Here is a 16,600-nt window from a genome sequence, read left to right as displayed (position 1 = left end):
CCTCTGTTATGCTGTTCCCCACTTTTATTACTGTCTTGCATCACTTCTCTAAATATTCATTTCCTTTTTTGCCAAACCCTGTGGTAGGGGAGAAAGAATGCTGCCACCGAGTGGTCCCACGTAAGTCATAAAAGGTGACAAAAATGGGATAGGACTAGACATCCTACTTTCTGTAGCCCAAAAGAAGACATTCTTAAAAAAAAGCAAAGGCATGAGAGGGTCTGAGAGGAATTTTCCAACCAGAACTCTAAGGTTTGGGTCTTTTAATGTGCATGGATGTGGAACAGATGAGAATAAAAGGGAAGAGATAGGCAGTATGTTCATGAAAAGATGGATATGTTGGCATTGAGTGAAAATAAGTTGAAAGGGAGGTGTGGGGTTGAGTTTGGGAGTGTAGTTGGGAGGGTGTCAGAAGTGAAGAGAGGACGAGGGAGAGAAGGGGTGGCTATACTAGTAAGTGAAGAGATAGGTAAGTATGTGGTGGAGTGGAAGTAGGTTTCTTCATGGTTAATGTTGTAAAGGTGAAACCGGAAAGGGAGATTAGGGTTCTTGTAAGTGCACATGGGCCTGGTAGTGAGAAGAATGTAGGTGGAAAGGGAGGTTTTTTGGATAGATTTAAATGAGTGCATTTAGGGTTTAGGGAGAAATGTCAGTGTAATGTATTGGGAGATCTAATCTAGAGTAGGAGATGAACCAATAGACAGAGTGGTTAGGAAGTGTGGGGTTCCAGGAAAAAATTGTAGTGGAGGGTGGAGATGTGTCTAGAGAGTTGATGATAGCAGATACAGTGTTTAGGAAGAAAGTCAAACATAAGTACACATTGGGATGGCTGATTTGATTGATTGGTCCTTAGTAAGATAAATTAAATTTGGTGTCTCTAAAGGAATATTTTTCATCTAGTTCTCTAATAAATTTGTTCCTGTCTCTTCACATGCAGGCAATTTGTTGAAACACTTGCAAGATTGGGTAGAGAGCATGGCATGTCCATTGCCTTACCAGAGGACATAGTGAATGCTCGATCTCCCAACCCAAGACGTGACTTGGAGAAGCTGTCTCATAAAATTCGAGACTTGCAAATTGTGCTTGTTATTGTCTACAAACGAGAAGGGTTATATGGTGAGTTCTTATTTTTTTCTATAATCTCATTCTTACATTTTCATTTCTTCTCTGTCTTCTTACCCTTTACTACTCATCATCTCCTCTGTCCTTTTCTTTTCCCCAATATATTCCTTTCCTTACCTTTTCCACTTTCTTCTCCAGTTCCTCTTTTTTTCATTCTCCTCCTTCCTTTATGTTCCACACCCTTTTTTGCTCCTCTCTCTATCTCTATCTTTCTTTCTTCCTCTCCCCCTCCCATCTTTCCCTCCCTCCCTCCCTCCCTCCCTCCCTCTTCCCATCTTTTCCATTCTCCCACCTCCCTTCTTCCCTCTTCTTCTCCCTCTTCATCGTACCCTCAAAGTGTGAACTGTATTATGCAATTAGTATTTGAGTAATGCCTCTAAGTAAAAGGCATCCTTTTGTGTTTGAAGACTAATCACCTCTTAAAAAATAATGTTCATTGCTTTTCAACTTCTATCTCTCCTTTCTGCTGTCTTGCTTCAACTTGAACTCCTGTTTCCCACCTCAGTGACTTCAACTCTTTGGTGCAACATTTCCAAGGATAGAAATGCTCTTTACTACAGATGAAATGATAAATCGTCTTCCTCTATCCCTGTTATTGCTATTTTTATTTATTCATATTTACTTATTCTTTTCTATATTTTTTTGATAACCTAGTCATGGATCTATTGGTTTCCTTTTGGTTCACACATCCAATGTATTCCATTGTAATTTTCAGGTCTTGTAAAAAAGGCAGGAGACATTGAACTAGGTCTCCTCACGCAATGTGTCCAAGCCATAAATGTCTCCAAGTGTCAGCCCACAACAATTGTAAACATTTTGCTTAAGATTAATGCAAAGCTTGGTGGAACAAACAACATCATAAGCCGCAGGTCTGAAACACTGGTAAGGAAAATGGAATAAAGTTACTTGTGAGCAGTCATATTGTGCTCATTTCCTATTTTTATTTATTTTTATTTTCTCATTTCTACTCCATTTGCCTCATTCATCAGTCATTTTATAGTGCCAACCATTGTAATTACCATTCCCTCCCTATCCCCTAAAATACTCTGCCCATCTTCCTCTTACCACCATCTCTCCATCTGCACATTTTGCTTTTTTCTCTCTACTTAATTTGCTTCCCCATCCTCTCTTATTTTCTTTCCAAAACTTCTTTTTATTACTTTCAAAATTTTCTGTCATACTCCTCCTCATTTCACATCTCTCATTTTTGTCTTTTTTTTTTTATCTTATGCTTTACTACTCTTTTCTTTGTACCTCTCATATGATTCTCTCGTCCTGTTTTTTAACCAATCTTTGAATGCTTGTTTCATCTCTTCCACAATCTTCTTTGCTTCATCATCTCACCACTCACTACCCTTCCTTCTATTTCCTCCTGTCCTCGTTTTTCAACACACCATCTTTGCAAACCTTGTGACTTCATCCTTGAAACATCCCCATTCCTTCCTCCTTCCCACTCTTCTCTCAGCTTCTTCTTGTACTCCTTTTCTTTCTCATTTAAGCAGTTTACTCTAAGCACCACCCGACTTTTTGTCCTTTTCCTCTTTCTCCATCTCTCATATACTCATTTCATATTTCCTTCAAAAATTCTTTGACAATAGGGCCAATGGAAAAAATGAAAAAATTAAAATACTAAATATGTATATGTGTATGTATGTGTACCCAATATCAAAGCATATACTCACCCCTTACCCATCCTACACCTATTACCATTCTATTTTTGACTGCTGATTAGTCTCCAGTCTTAAAAAGATGAGTTACTCTAATCTGTAGGGATATCACTGTCTTTGAAATATTGACGGCAATGTATTTGAAATATTGACCGCATGAAACCCGGGCAGTCACTATCCCATAAATCCTCTAAGGAGCACTGTTGGCTGTTGTAGTAAGATTTCCACTAAGGGTACCCTAAAGGATAGAAATGAAAACAAGGAAATATAAATTGTGGATGTACTTAGAACTTAGCGACTGTGATTTTGCTTGCACAGCTCTTGGAAAAGCCAGTCATGATAATGGGTGCAGATGTGAACCATGCCCCTGCTGGAGATGTTGACACTCCCTCACTTGCTGCAGTCGTTGCATCCACTAATAAGCATGCTACACAGTATGCTGTAGAGGTACGACACCAGAGAAGTAGGAAAGAGGTGATTGAGGACCTCAAAAATATGACCAAGTAAGTTTACTCTGTAACCTTTTTATAGCAGTAGTTTAGTCAGCTGTTAAATTTTACTTCCTTCCCACATCCAAGACCATATTAATTGAAATGTATCATCATTATTACTAGGGAGCATACAGGCATGTTTCTTCCCTCATGTGCTGTCCCATGATTATAGCTCCTTTCCTGTATATCACAATTAGGAAGTTATCTATCAACACCAATAGCCCTCTCTCTCTCTCCCTCCCTCCCTATCTCTCCCTCTCTCTCCCTCTTTCTCTCTCTCTCTCTCTCCCTCTTTCTCTCTCTCTCTCTCCCTCCCTCCCTCCCTCCCTTTCCCTCTCCCCCTTTTCTTAATTATCAGTTTTGTATCTCTGTTCAATATTGAGTATGGTTAGTCTTTCAAACAGCCTTCAGGACAGCATAGAACATATGGAGTAATATTAGATTTGGTTCTAAGAAAACTCAGTATAAGAAGAATTTGTAATGTGCGCAGTCGATATACTTTAGCTAATGGGAAAGTTTAGAATGATTTCCTTGTAAATGACTGAAGAGCCTGTGTTGACCAGATTAATTCTAGTTTCCTGACTTGCCATGTACAACCTGGAAGATGTGGGTAGAATATTTTACATCATTACCAGTAAATGTACCATTTGAAAATTATTATTCATGTATTATTATTTTTTTTTTTTTCTATTTTTCCTTTCCTTCTTTCCCTTCCATAGGTCGCTACTCACAACATTCAGAAGAAGAACGGATTTCATTCCAGAGCGCATCATCATGTACAGAGATGGTGTAAGTGAGTCACAGTTTACAGAGGTACTTGCCTCTGAACTGCTAGCAATGCGAAAAGCTTGTGAAGAACTACACAGTTCCTTCAAACCAGCCATGACTTTTATTGTTGTGCAGAAGAGGCACCACACTAGGTAATACATAGTTCTCAATGTGCAAACAACCAGAAATATCGAAAGTTCAGTGTCTGATGATAGATAATTTTTTATCAAATGTTTTGTATAATTTTCATTCATGGGATTTTATTTATATATATATAAATATATATATATATATATATATATATATATTTTTTTTTTTTGAGTAACTATATTTCACAATGGGAATGAAATGGGTGGGAATGGGTGCATGCCTTTTGATGTGGCTACCTCCCATATTAGGGGGAAAAAGCCCTTGAAATATATTTCACAGTGACTTGGCCACTTCCCTTCTAAGAGGGAAGCTGTTGGCATATAGATAGACCTTTCACTTATGGCAGTCATGAATAAGCTTAAAATAGTTAATCAGAATTGTCTCTGGACCCCCCACCCCCCATTTGTATATCATTACTCTCAGAATGAGATGACTAAGCATGGAACATACCTCCTCATCCCCATTCCCTTCCATTACAATCATCCCTCTCACTCCTTCCTGCTTAAACCAAGTAAAAAATTACACCTTGCTTTTACCTTGGTATGTACTCCTTTTCTATCTAAGAATATATCTGGAAACCACTCTCCACCCCCTTCCCCTGATGTACAGGACCCCAAGTTCAACTTACCCAGTCTTTCTTTCTTCTCCCAAGGTTTTTCTGCAGTCCACAAGAGGGAGTTGGGAAATGCAAGAATGTACCCCCTGGGACTGTTGTTGACACCGATATTACACATCCTTATGAAAGAGATTTCTACTTGTGTTCACATATGGTGAGTTCACTGATTAGTTCCACTTTTATGAAATGCTATTATGAATTATTGCTTTGATTCAGGAGCAGATATGAAAAATTTATCTCTGATGAAATGATAGATAAGTTACTGTACTTGTATTGGATTGAATATTACTGAAACTATGTTATCTTATAGCTTAATCAAGGACTAGATTGACATATAAATATAGATTTGTGTTTGTGATCTACATGAGTTTGTAGGCATTTAGACAAACGAATTTGTGTTTGTAGGCTTTATTCTCTCAGTCTAGACCAGGGGTTCTTAAAGTTTTTTCTCCAATTCCCCACTTTTTAGTGAGCCAACTCTCCATTTCCCACCACAGCATCGGTCTTTGACAAATTCGATTTTAACCCATGCAGTGTTGACATTTCTAACACCAGAAACAAACAAAAAGAAACAAAAACACATCAATTAAAAAAAAAAGACAGTGGTTCTTCTGTCCGACCGGTCATTCCCCACTTGGCAACTCCGCCATTCCCCACCAGTGGGGAATTCCCCACAGGTTAGGAACCACTGGTCTAGACTGATCTGCATCTTGAAATATTCCCTGAGGAAAACTAGCAATTGCCAATGGTGATATTAACATACATGGTGGCTGTTGCCAAAACAAGGAGCTATATACAATTTATTCTCTATTATCTATGTCTATTCTACTTCTGCAATGTACAATATGTGAACTGAGTATGGACACTGTATTTATGCATGGGTGATTTATTTACAAGCAATAGGAACACATTAACCACTTCACTCTGGGCCAAAATCTCGCGGGCAGCATTAGCTGCCAGATGTACGATGTTGCGTCATAATACTCACACCATAAAAAATAGTCACCGCTTATATCGATTGTTCTCTCTTTCACCCGTGAATTTTGATAACCATAGAAAATGTGATGAAGCCAGTTTAGAGAGTATGTCAGTTATGCAGGGACAACTACAATAAATATAATCAAGACGCCGATATGGCAGCCTCGCGTATCCACTTGCTCCTCATGCCGCCTACGAAGGCTGCACGGTATGGAAGAGGTTAAAAATATATTGGTTGTATGATGACATTTGGCAGTTGGCAATTTCAGACACAGGTCTCCAGATACTCAGCCTAATTGTCCACAGTAAGGTCAAACACACTCAGCCCAAATGACCACTGTGAGGTCAAACACAATAGGTGGTCCTGTGGGAGTTCTCTGGAGATGTTGGATAATACCTTCTTTAGCTAATGCTTATGTGTGCACACTAGACATCTAAAGGATTGAATATTCCCTTCAATCATCTTGCGACAGATGCTCAGCTCAGCTACCATTCACTGACCCCAGTGAGGTTAATGCTGTAGAGTTGTTTACTTCTACATAAGTGAATTAAAGTCTGGGAGTTGTCTTTAATGTTCCAGACTGCTCCCTGGTCTACATATACATTGCAACCTCCAAGGGAGACTCGGGGTTGGGGGAATTGCTAGATTAGATATTTACAAGGGTTGCCATATATACATATAAAAAAAGGTTCAGTTGGATGACAATGAGTGGCACGAGGTGCAGGTGTCCGGGAGTCTCAGCTACATACTGGCAGTTTCTTTTGATCAAGCAGATGTTTCAGGTGTCTGACCCAAGATGTTGCAAAGCCTATTGTTCAGTTCGGGGCATTGGGTGGAAAAGTCGGTCCTCTAGTCTTTTAGGGAAAATAGAATGTCCCTTGGGAGGATCTGTGACAATAGATGGTCTTTGGAGAATTGGTTGGAAGATGGAAAGACATTTGAGTGCTTCTGGCTCCATATGCATGTGTGCGCACGTATTGCTCCTGGACATCGAAAGGGTTGATAACAGAGGCTCAGCCTGCCACACTGTCCCCAGTGAGGTTGGTACTCATGAAAAATAAGAAACAAAACAAGGTCTTTTGCATGAAGATACACAATGTTGGAATAATGGTGGTATTGGGAAATACTTATGAATATGGACTTAATAGTATGAGTATGCAGAAGTAGATATTTCCGTTCACCTAGGCAAAAATATACAATTATGAAGTTGTCAAAGACAAAGCAGCAAGGTACAGAACTTCACAGCAGGGGCCAGCAGAGGAAGTAGATAATGACAATGTAAAATGTAAACAGGTATGGGTATGTTACTTGACCAATTTTTCTATCAGGGTATCCAAGGCACAAGCAAGCCCTCGCATTACCATGTACTCTGGGATGACTCAGACCTGACAGCAGACGAACTGGAGCGTCTCACCTATGCTCTATGTCATGTGTACTCACGTTGTCCAAGATCCGTCTCCATCCCAGCACCTGCCTACTATGCTCATTTGGCTGCCTTCAGGTAAGTCTTTTGGTAGTTTTCTGTCATTTTCTACAACCCTAGATCTCACTTTACAAAAAAATGCTAATGATGTATAGAATACTTGACACATTCAGTCACAGGGGTTGCTTTGAGTTGAACAAAATATTGAAAATATGCTATGGTATGTTTAGAGCTAATTGAGATGGCATAGTTTTTAACTACCCATGGATTCCTAAGTTGAACATAATTGTTTTGTTTTAAATTGAACAAAATCTTTGAAATATGTTGTGAATTTATTTGTGTATGATGTACATGTGTACTGAGATTCAACCACCTCCTCTTTTGAAGAGGAAGGGTTCATTGGGAAATATGTGATGCAGAAAGGAAGCCCAGTGGCCGAGTGGGTTAGAGTGTCATTACTTGCGGGATGGTGGTTCGAACCGTGCCACTGACAAAGTTGAACAAAGGGGATGGTTCATTAAATTCCATGCTACAAAGTCCTCTGTGAGGGGCACTGTCCTAACTTCCTAATAGGGGGAGTTAGTGATGTTAGAATGATACAGAAAGGGGTTGGAATGGAGATACCATGGCTGAACGAAATTATTTGACATTAGGCATAATAAAAACCTATAGTATATTATCATTTACAAGGAGTTGATCTGCAACACACATGGGATCACAGTGTTGGCATCTTTATCCCAGTTGAAGCATAGGAAAATAAAGCGATGGAGACTGTGGAGTTGTAAATCATAGATCCGAGGAGGCAACAGAAAGAAGAGGACAGCAAAAGTGAAAAGTAGATCAACATTCTACTATGAATGGAAATTTGTCTTTGATATCAAATGCTATGTGATTCTGATCCGTAGGGGTTTCTCTAAAATTTCTAAAGTATTGACTTCATATAATTATGCAGTCAAACCTCAAATGATTTCAGTGTTTCCTCTAATAAGACATTACAAGTGGTCATACTCTCCCTAAAACTAGCTTTTTTATTTTATTTACTCTTTTGTTTATTTATCTCTTTATTGAGGATTAAATAACTAGAGAAATACATTTACCATACCTTGGTACTATCAGATATTTTTTTGGTGGAAGGTAAGTTGAGAGTGGAGGAGAGATGGAGAAAGAGGAAAAGGACCGAAGGTAGAGAGATGCTAAGAGTAAACTGTTTAAATAAGAAAAAAAAAGAAGGAGTATAAGAAGAAGCTGAGAGAAGAGTGGAAGGGAGTGGAGGATAGAGTAGAACAAGGAGATGAGGAGGAATGGGGATGTTTCAAGGAGAGAGCCACAAGGTGAGCAAAGATGGTGTGTCAAACAAGGAGGACAAGAGGAAATAGAAGGAAGGGTAGGGAATGGTGGGATGATGAAGTAAAGAAGGTTGTAGAAGAGAAGAAACAAACATTCACAGATTGGTTTCAAAATAGGATGAGAGAATCATATTAGAGGTACAAAGAAAAGAGAAGTAAAGCATAAGATAAAGGAGAGCAGATGTGAAATGCGGTAAGAGTATGACAATTTTTTTAAAGTAGTAAAAAGATGTTTTGGAAGGAAATTAAGAGAAGAAGGGGAGCCAAATCAAGTAGAGAAGAAAAGGTAAAAGGTGCAGATAGAGAGATGATAATGGAAGAGACGGCAGTAAGACAAAAATGGGTAGAATATTTTAAGGAGTTGCTAAATGCGAAGGAGGATAGGAAAGGAAAGGTAGTTGCAGTGGGAAGCACTAAGGAAATGACAGTGATGAATGAGGAAAATGAGAAGAAATAAGGAAAGATGAGGTGAAAGCAGTTATCAAAATTATGAGAGTAGGGAAGACACCTGGATTGGATGGATGTCATGCAGAGTGTCTAAAAATGGAAGTTACAGTGATTGTGGACTGGCTGGTGAGTTTGTTTAATGTTTGTCTAAAAGAAGGTAAAATGCAGGAGGACTGGAGGAGTGTCTGTAGTTCCACTTTACAAGGGAAAAAGGGACAAGTGTGAGTGTATTAGTTTCAGAGGGATCAGTTTGTTGAGTGTAGTTGGGAGGGTCTTGATTGAGAAGATTAGGAGAGGAACAGAGGGAGTAATTGGTGAGGAACAGTGTGCGTTTAGAACAGGTAAGGGTTGCATGAATCAGATTTTTGTGGTAGGCAGATATGTGAGAAAGCTTTAGAAAAGGGTAAGGATATTTTTTGGGCCTTTATGGATTTGGAAAATGCTTGTATCAGGGTAGACAGGAAGGCAATGTGGGAGGTATTGCAGACATGGGATTGGAGGAAAGCAGTTAAGAGCAGTCAAGAATTTGTACGAGAGTAGTAGAGCCTGTGTTTGAATTAGAAATGGAGAGAGTGAGTGGTTTGAGATAAAGGTGACTTCACCAAGGATGTTATGTCACCTTGGCTGTTCAATTTATACATGAATGGGGTTGTGCTAGTGGTAAATGTAAGGGTAATGGGCTGGGGGTTGGAGATGGTAAAAAAAATGGGAGATCAGCCAGTTGTTGTTTGTTGATGACACTGTGCTTGTAATGAGATCAGAGAAGGAATTAAGGAAGTTAGTGACAAAGATTGGGAAGGTGTGCAAAAGATTATTTACTAAAGTGGGATAAAAGAAAAATAAAAGGACATGAAAATAAACTTAAAAAGGAATAACTTCCCAAACAGAGTGATAGATATCTGGAACAAACTGAATTAGAAAACAGAGTGCAAAAACGATACAAGAATTTAAGATCAAACTGGATGCTGAAGGATACAATAGAGGGTCACTACGAGCATAGTTCTCTTCCCATTATATATAATCATTCAATCCATTGCCCCAGTTTTGTTGCAGGAGATCAACAGCTCCCAACAAGCGGGCCAAAAGATCGCCCGGTGAAGAGATACTATGTTGTTATCTAGGAATTGTTAGGGTGGATCAGGGTAGGATGGGGTATTCAGTGTCCTCTTCTCTGGTTGCATCTGTGACAGTTTGATTCTGTGGGCAGGCATATTCTATGTTGATACTGTTTTAATCCTGGATGCAGTCCTGCTTGCCAGAGTGGATCTTGCTTCTCTTGGGAAGGATTTTTCAATGGGGCTGAGGACTGGGGGTATTGGTTATCTTTCCTGAAAAGCTTGTTCAGTAATCTGAGTCGCTATGTGTTGTGTAGTACTGGTGGTAGGTTGTTGAATATATTTGGTTGGTAATTTCTCTTTCCCCATCTGGGGTATTGGCTGCTTGTTATTGTGGCAAAGTAGCATGCAGTTGATACTTTAGGGTCTATATGGGGCGCCCCTATGGACCAGAGCCACACATCATTTTGTCTATGATAGAGGAAAACTCTTCATAGAGAAATGATGACACTTTTGTACTATGACTGTCCCTCCATTATGCTGTCTCCCAACCCCTTGCTGCTGTCCTGTACCATTTCTATGAGTATTCATTTTCTGCTGTGGGGGAATTCCCTGTGGTGGGGGAAAAGAATACTGCCACCAAGCATTTCCACTTGGATCGTAAGAGGCGAGAAGAAAGGGACGGGGAGTGGGACTAGGCATCCTTCTTGTAGCCCCACAGGGGACATTCCTAAACGGAAAAGTAAAGGCATAAGAGGGTCTGGGAGTTTTCGGAACAGCACCCTAAAGTTTGGGTCTTTTAATGTGCGTGGATGTGGTACAGATGAGAGTAAAAGGGAAGAGATAGGTAGTATGTTTGTGAGAAGAAAGATGGATGTGTTGGCTTTGAGTGAAACTAGTTGAAAGGGAAGGGTGAGTGTAAGTTTGGGAGTGTAAGTGGGAGGTTATCAGGAGTGAAGAGAGGGCGAGGGAGGGAAGGGGTGGCTATTCTAGTAAGTGAAGAGATAGGTAAACGTGTAGTGGAGTGGAAGGAGGTTTCCTCAAGGATAATGTGGATGAAGGTGAAACTGGGAAAGGAGATGTGGGTCTTTGTAAGTGCATATGAGCCTGGCAGTGAGAAGAGTGTAGAAGAAAGGGAGGCCTTTTGGATAGATTTAAATGAGTACATAGAGGATTTCGGGAGAAATGTCAATGTAATAGTACTGGGAGACCTTAATGCTAGGGTAGGAAATGGTTCAATTGATGGAGTGGTTGGGAAATGTGGAGTTCCAGGAAAGAATCGTAGTGGAGAGTTGATGGTGGAAATGTGTCTAAAAAGAGTTGATTATAGCAAATACAGTGTTTCGGAAGAAAGTCAAGCATAAGTACACATGGGAGAGGGTGGTGGATGGAAGGGTGGTAGATAGAGTGTTGATGGATTATGCAGTGGTAAATAGGACTATGATAGGAAGAGTTAAGGATGTACATGTGCTAAGGGGAGAGGGTGGGGGAATATCAGATCATTTTTTGGTGGAAGGTAAGTTGGGAGTGGAGGATAGATGGAGAAAGAGGAAAGGGACAAAAGGTAGGGAGGTGCTTAGAGTGAACTCTTTAAATGAAAAGGAGAAGGAGTACAAGAAGAAGCTGAAGGAGGAGTGGGAGGGAGTGAAGGATAGAGTAGAGCTAGATGTGGAGGAGGAATGGGGATGGTTCAAGGAGGGAGTCACAAAGTGTGCAAGGATGGTGTGTGGGACAAGAAGGACAGGAGGAAATAGAAGGAAGGGTAGTGAATGGTGGGATGAGGAAACAAAGAAGGTTGTAGAAGAGAAGAAGCAAGCTTTCACAGATTGGTTACACAATAGGACTAGGGAGTCATATGAGAGGTACAAAGAAAAGAAAAGAGAAGTAAAGCAAAAGGTAAAGGTGGCAAAGAGGAGAGCAGATGTGAAGTGGGGTAAGAGTATGACAGAAAATTTTGAAAGTAATAAAAAGATGTTTTGGAAAGAAATTAAGAGAGGAAGAGGAGGCGAATCAAGTAGAGAAGAAAAGGTAAAAGGTGCAGATGGATAGATGATAATGGAAGAGAAGGCAGTAAGGGGAAGATGGGCAGAGTATTTTAGGGAGTTGCTAAATGTGAAGGAGGATAGAGAGGGAAAGATAGTTGCAGTGGGAAATGCTAAGAAAATAAGAGTGATGAGTGAGGAAAATGGAGGAGAAATATGGAAGGATGAAGTGAAGGCAGTTGTTAAGATGATGAAAGCAGGTAAGGCACCTGGTCTGGATGGATGCCATGCAGAATGTCTGAAGAAAGGAGGTACAGTGATGGTGGACTGGCTGGTAAGGTTATTTAATGTATGCTGGAGAGAGGGTGGAGTACCGGAGGACTGGAGGAGTGCCTGTATAGTTCCACTTTACAAGGGAAAAGGGGACAAGTGTGAATGTAGTAGTTTCAGAGGGATTAGCTTGTTAAGTGTAGTAGGGAAGGTTTATGGGAGGATCTTAATTGAGAGGATTAGGAGAGGAACAGAGGGAGTAATTGGTGAGGAACAGTGTGGATTTAGGACGGGTAGAGGTTGTGTAGATCAGATCTTTGTGGTAAGACAGATATGTGAGAAAGCTATAGGAAAGGGGAAGGATGTTTTTTGGGCTTTTATGGATCTGGAAAAGGCTTATGATAGGGTAGACAGAAAGGCACTGTGGGAGGTACTGCAGATATATGGGATAGGAGGAAAGCTTCTAGGAGCTGTCAAGAGTTGTTATGAGAGTAGTAGAGCTTGTGTCAGGATTAGAAATGGAGAGAGTGAGTGGTTTGAGGTAAAGGTGGGACTTCGTCAAGGATGCGTTATGTCGCCCTGGCTGTTCAACTTATACATGGATGGGGTAGTGCGAGAGGTAAATGGAAGGGTAGTGGGTCAGGGATTGGAGATGGTTAAAGAAAATGGAGAAAAGTGGGAGGTGAGCCAGCTGTTGTTTGCTGACGACACTGCGCTTGTGGCAGGATCGGAGGAGGGATTGAGGAAGTTGGTGACAGAGTTTGGGAGAGTATGTGATAGAAGAAAGCTAAAGATAAATGTGGGTAAAAGTAAGGTGATGAGATGTACAAGGGGTGAAAGTGGCAGTAGACTGGAAGTGAGCATTAAGGGAGAGCGACTGGAGGAAGTGGATAGTTTTAGATACTTGGGTGCAAATGTGGCAGGAAAAGGTGGAGTGAAGGTGGAGGTAGAATGTAGATTGAGAGAAGCGAGTAAATGCCTTGGTGGATTGAAGAGTGTAATGAGGAATAGACATTTGGGAATGGATGCTAAGAGGAGACTGTATGAAGGAGTGATTGTGCCAACAGCACTGTATGGGCCAGAAACATGGAACATAAGACAGGAAGAGAGAAGGAGTTTGAATGTGTTTGAGATGAGGTGTCTGAGAAGTATGATGGGGGTTACAAGGCTAGATAGAGTGAGAAATGAGGAGGTGAGAAGAACGGGGGTGGAAAGGGAGTTGGGAGATAGGGGTTGATGAAAGAGTATCAGGAGGGTTTGGACACATGGAAAAAATGAGTGAAGAAAGACTAGTAAAAGAGGTATGGAAGGCAGATGTGGAGGGAGTGAACATGAAGGGACATCCTAGGATGAGGTGATGGATGGGGTGAAGGGGGCTTTGGGGAAGAGGGGAATGTCTGTTGGGGAAGGACGGGAGAGGACAGAAGACAGGGGTGAATGGAGAATGGTTGTATATGGATGATGTTGTGATACATAAGGTGGAATGAGGTAGGGGGTGAGGTAGTATGTGTGAGCAAAATTTTACGCAGCCCGTCTTCTCGTTTTATGCATGGGGGGACAGAGAGGGGGGGTCGCCGATTTAATGAAGCGGCCTTGCTGTGGATGTGCTGTGTCTGGCGACACTGCTTCTGACCCAGGGCAGTGGACAAGGTGCAGGGATGACTCATCATCCAGGAGGTGCTAAGATAAGAGGGAGGGTGGAGGGGTGTGGAGTGTATTCAGGGATGGAATGGGTGGGAATGATTTTATGCCTTTTCCTTTTTGGCTACCTCTCTTGTAAGGGGGAAAAAGCCTTGGTATATGTATGTATGTATGTAATTTCTCTCTCTCTCACTAATGTTCATGGTAATTAAAAGCTTAGATTATATTTATTATTTCATGGTTGGTGTTTGAAGTTTGGGAAACTCCTCTATAATCCAACCTTTTAGTCCTAAAACACAAAGTTTTTTTAGTGCAATTTTTAAAGATAATGCATGTAATGATATGGGAAGTATGGTATGCACACTTTCTTCAAGATCTCTATTAATCATAATTGCTCTGTTTTGAACTTAAAGATAAACATTATTTTCATTGATCTGAAGCAGATAAGATTATTACACAAGAATGTTTTTTTGGCAGAGCAAAAGTGCACCTGGATGATCTTACTCGTAGCTATGAATATGATCGTGATGGAGGTGATGGGAGGGCATCAAATCTTCCTTCAGATAAGAGTGTGGACCAGGCAATCCAAACACCTCAAGATTCTGAAACACAGCGGAAGATGTATTTTCTTTGATGTCAAATGTTCTTAATCTACTTAAAAAAGATTTACATGTAGTATTGTAGTAGCTATAGTAATGGAAAGGCCAGATAAGGTTTTATTAACTTATTTCTCTTGAAAAATGAAATTATATTTTCATCTATATTTTTTACAGTCATGTAGAACCTTGTAGTTTCTTCGTTCCATCTACATCCTCTTCATTGGAGTGACAAATCTTATAGCCTTTGTTGTGGTCATGCCAAACAATTTTAGCATAGATTGCCTTTGCCCTTACAGGGTTACAGTCATTAAAAGTAATATTTAGCATAAGGGTTCTCCAGATTTATGAAGTTCTGTGGTGTAGGCTACAACAAAATCTACATATGGATTACATTTTTGAAGCTATTGAGTTAACAGATATCTGTTGTATGCATTAATGTGATGTTGCACATCACAGGGAAATGCATGCATAGTTTTAAGATTAGAAGGACATTTAACTTTTATAACTGCACAAAGCACTTACCCTGTTTTCTGTATAATTTTGGGTCGAATCTGTATGGTATTAGGTAGTAAAAGTGCAAGGAATGGTTTGTTTTTGTGTTGCAATAAATGTAGAGAAGTAGCATAGCTTCCTACCTTTCCTTGTGTAAAGATAAATCTCAGAATATGTATATGTATTTATGTACTGATTTCTCTTTTTGTCATGTTAACCCCAGTAACAATGAAATAAATCATGTAATTTTTTTTCTTTTAATTTAATTTCCCTCTAGAATTAGATGTCTTAACAGTATGAATGACCATCTTAAATTAGCATGAAAGCTTCCAACAAATTTCCTTCTGGCTAAATTTTACCCATTTATTTCTTCCTTGAGTTACAACAATAAAGTTGTCCATATCAGTGCTTGATGAAAAAATAATTATTACATATTTAGCCAAATGAATTTTGCAACTATGAACTATACATCCAACTACCTCAGTCAATTTTTTCCCTTCTTCATCTACTTATTATTATTCCATTCCCTATTGACATGATCAACAAAACGGTTTGTACTGTCTTTGTAGTTTCAATATGTAAAATGCCTTGGGGAATTAAAAAGTGTAATGAGAAAGACATTTGGGAATGGATGCTAAGAGGAGATTGTATGAAGGAGTGATTGTGCCGACAGCACTGTATGGGGCAGAAACATGAAACATAAGAGAGGTGTTCGAGATGAGGTGCCTGAGAAATATGATAGGGGTTACTAGGCTGGATAGAGTGAGAAATAAGGAGAACCGGGGAGGAAAGGGATTTGGGAGATAGGGTTGATGAAAGATTATTGGGATGGTTTGGACTTTGGACACGTAGAAAGAATGAGTGAAGAAAGAATAGTAAAAGAGGTGTGGAAGGCAGATGTGGTAGGAGTGAATATGAGGGGTTGACCTAGGATGAGATGGATGAATGGGGTAAAAGGGGCATTGGGAAAGAGGGGAATGTCTCTTTGAGGAAGGACTGGAGAGGACAGAAGATAAGGGTGAATGGAGAATGGTTGTGTATGGATGATGCTGTGATGCATGAGGGGGAGTGGGTGAGAAATAAATTTATGCAGCCCGAAGGGATTTCTCCCTCTCTTCTCCTTTTCTGGATGAGGGGAGGTTGCCGATTTAATGAAGGGGCTTTGCTGTGGATGTGCTGTGTCTTGCGACACTGTTTCTGACCCAGGGCAGTGGACAAGATGCAGGAATGACCTGTCATCCAGGAGGTGCCAAGATAAGAGAGTGGGTAGGAGTGGAATATGTTGGGGATGAAATGGGTGGGAGTGGTTTGATATGCCTCTGTGTTCTGGCTACCTCCCTTGTAAGGGGGAAAAGCCTTTGGTATATGTATTATATTGGCAGGTTGAGCCCCTTATTTCTCAACCAGTCAATCTCATGCAGAAGACCTGCAGCCTCCAGGACACTGATATCATCCTTTGGGTAGGACCCTAACTCACTAGAGATATTGTGTTGTCGTCGGGGAAGTGTTAGTGTGGGGCATTGTAGTATGAAGTGTTCGGTCTCTCCTGTGT

The 16,600-nt window shown here is 40.4% G+C and overlaps 1 protein-coding gene across 3 annotated transcripts in view; it reads left to right on the top strand.

Annotated features, from left to right (window-relative positions):
• The window catches only part of LOC143040297 (protein argonaute-3-like), a 52,561-nt gene extending 37,261 nt beyond the window's left edge, over positions 1 to 15,300 (top strand). For all 3 annotated transcript variants that reach the window (XM_076211156.1, XM_076211168.1, XM_076211177.1), the window contains exons 11-17: positions 938 to 1,116; positions 1,838 to 2,004; positions 3,108 to 3,292; positions 4,000 to 4,200; positions 4,851 to 4,968; positions 7,122 to 7,294; positions 14,435 to 15,300. In XM_076211156.1, the coding sequence (XP_076067271.1) occupies positions 938 to 1,116; positions 1,838 to 2,004; positions 3,108 to 3,292; positions 4,000 to 4,200; positions 4,851 to 4,968; positions 7,122 to 7,294; positions 14,435 to 14,591 (1,180 nt within the window). In that variant the 3' untranslated portion in view covers positions 14,592 to 15,300. The remainder of the gene's footprint in view (positions 1 to 937; positions 1,117 to 1,837; positions 2,005 to 3,107; positions 3,293 to 3,999; positions 4,201 to 4,850; positions 4,969 to 7,121; positions 7,295 to 14,434) is intronic.
• Positions 15,301 to 16,600: the final 1,300 nt, after the last annotated feature.

The sequence above is a fragment of the Oratosquilla oratoria genome, chromosome 2 (genome assembly GCF_046742065.1).
Source record: "Oratosquilla oratoria isolate Oo_2021 chromosome 2, ASM4674206v1, whole genome shotgun sequence".
Lineage (NCBI taxonomy): Eukaryota > Metazoa > Arthropoda > Malacostraca > Stomatopoda > Squillidae > Oratosquilla > Oratosquilla oratoria.
Note: the sequence above shows the minus strand (reverse complement) of the source record. Positions and strands in the feature narration are given on the sequence as shown.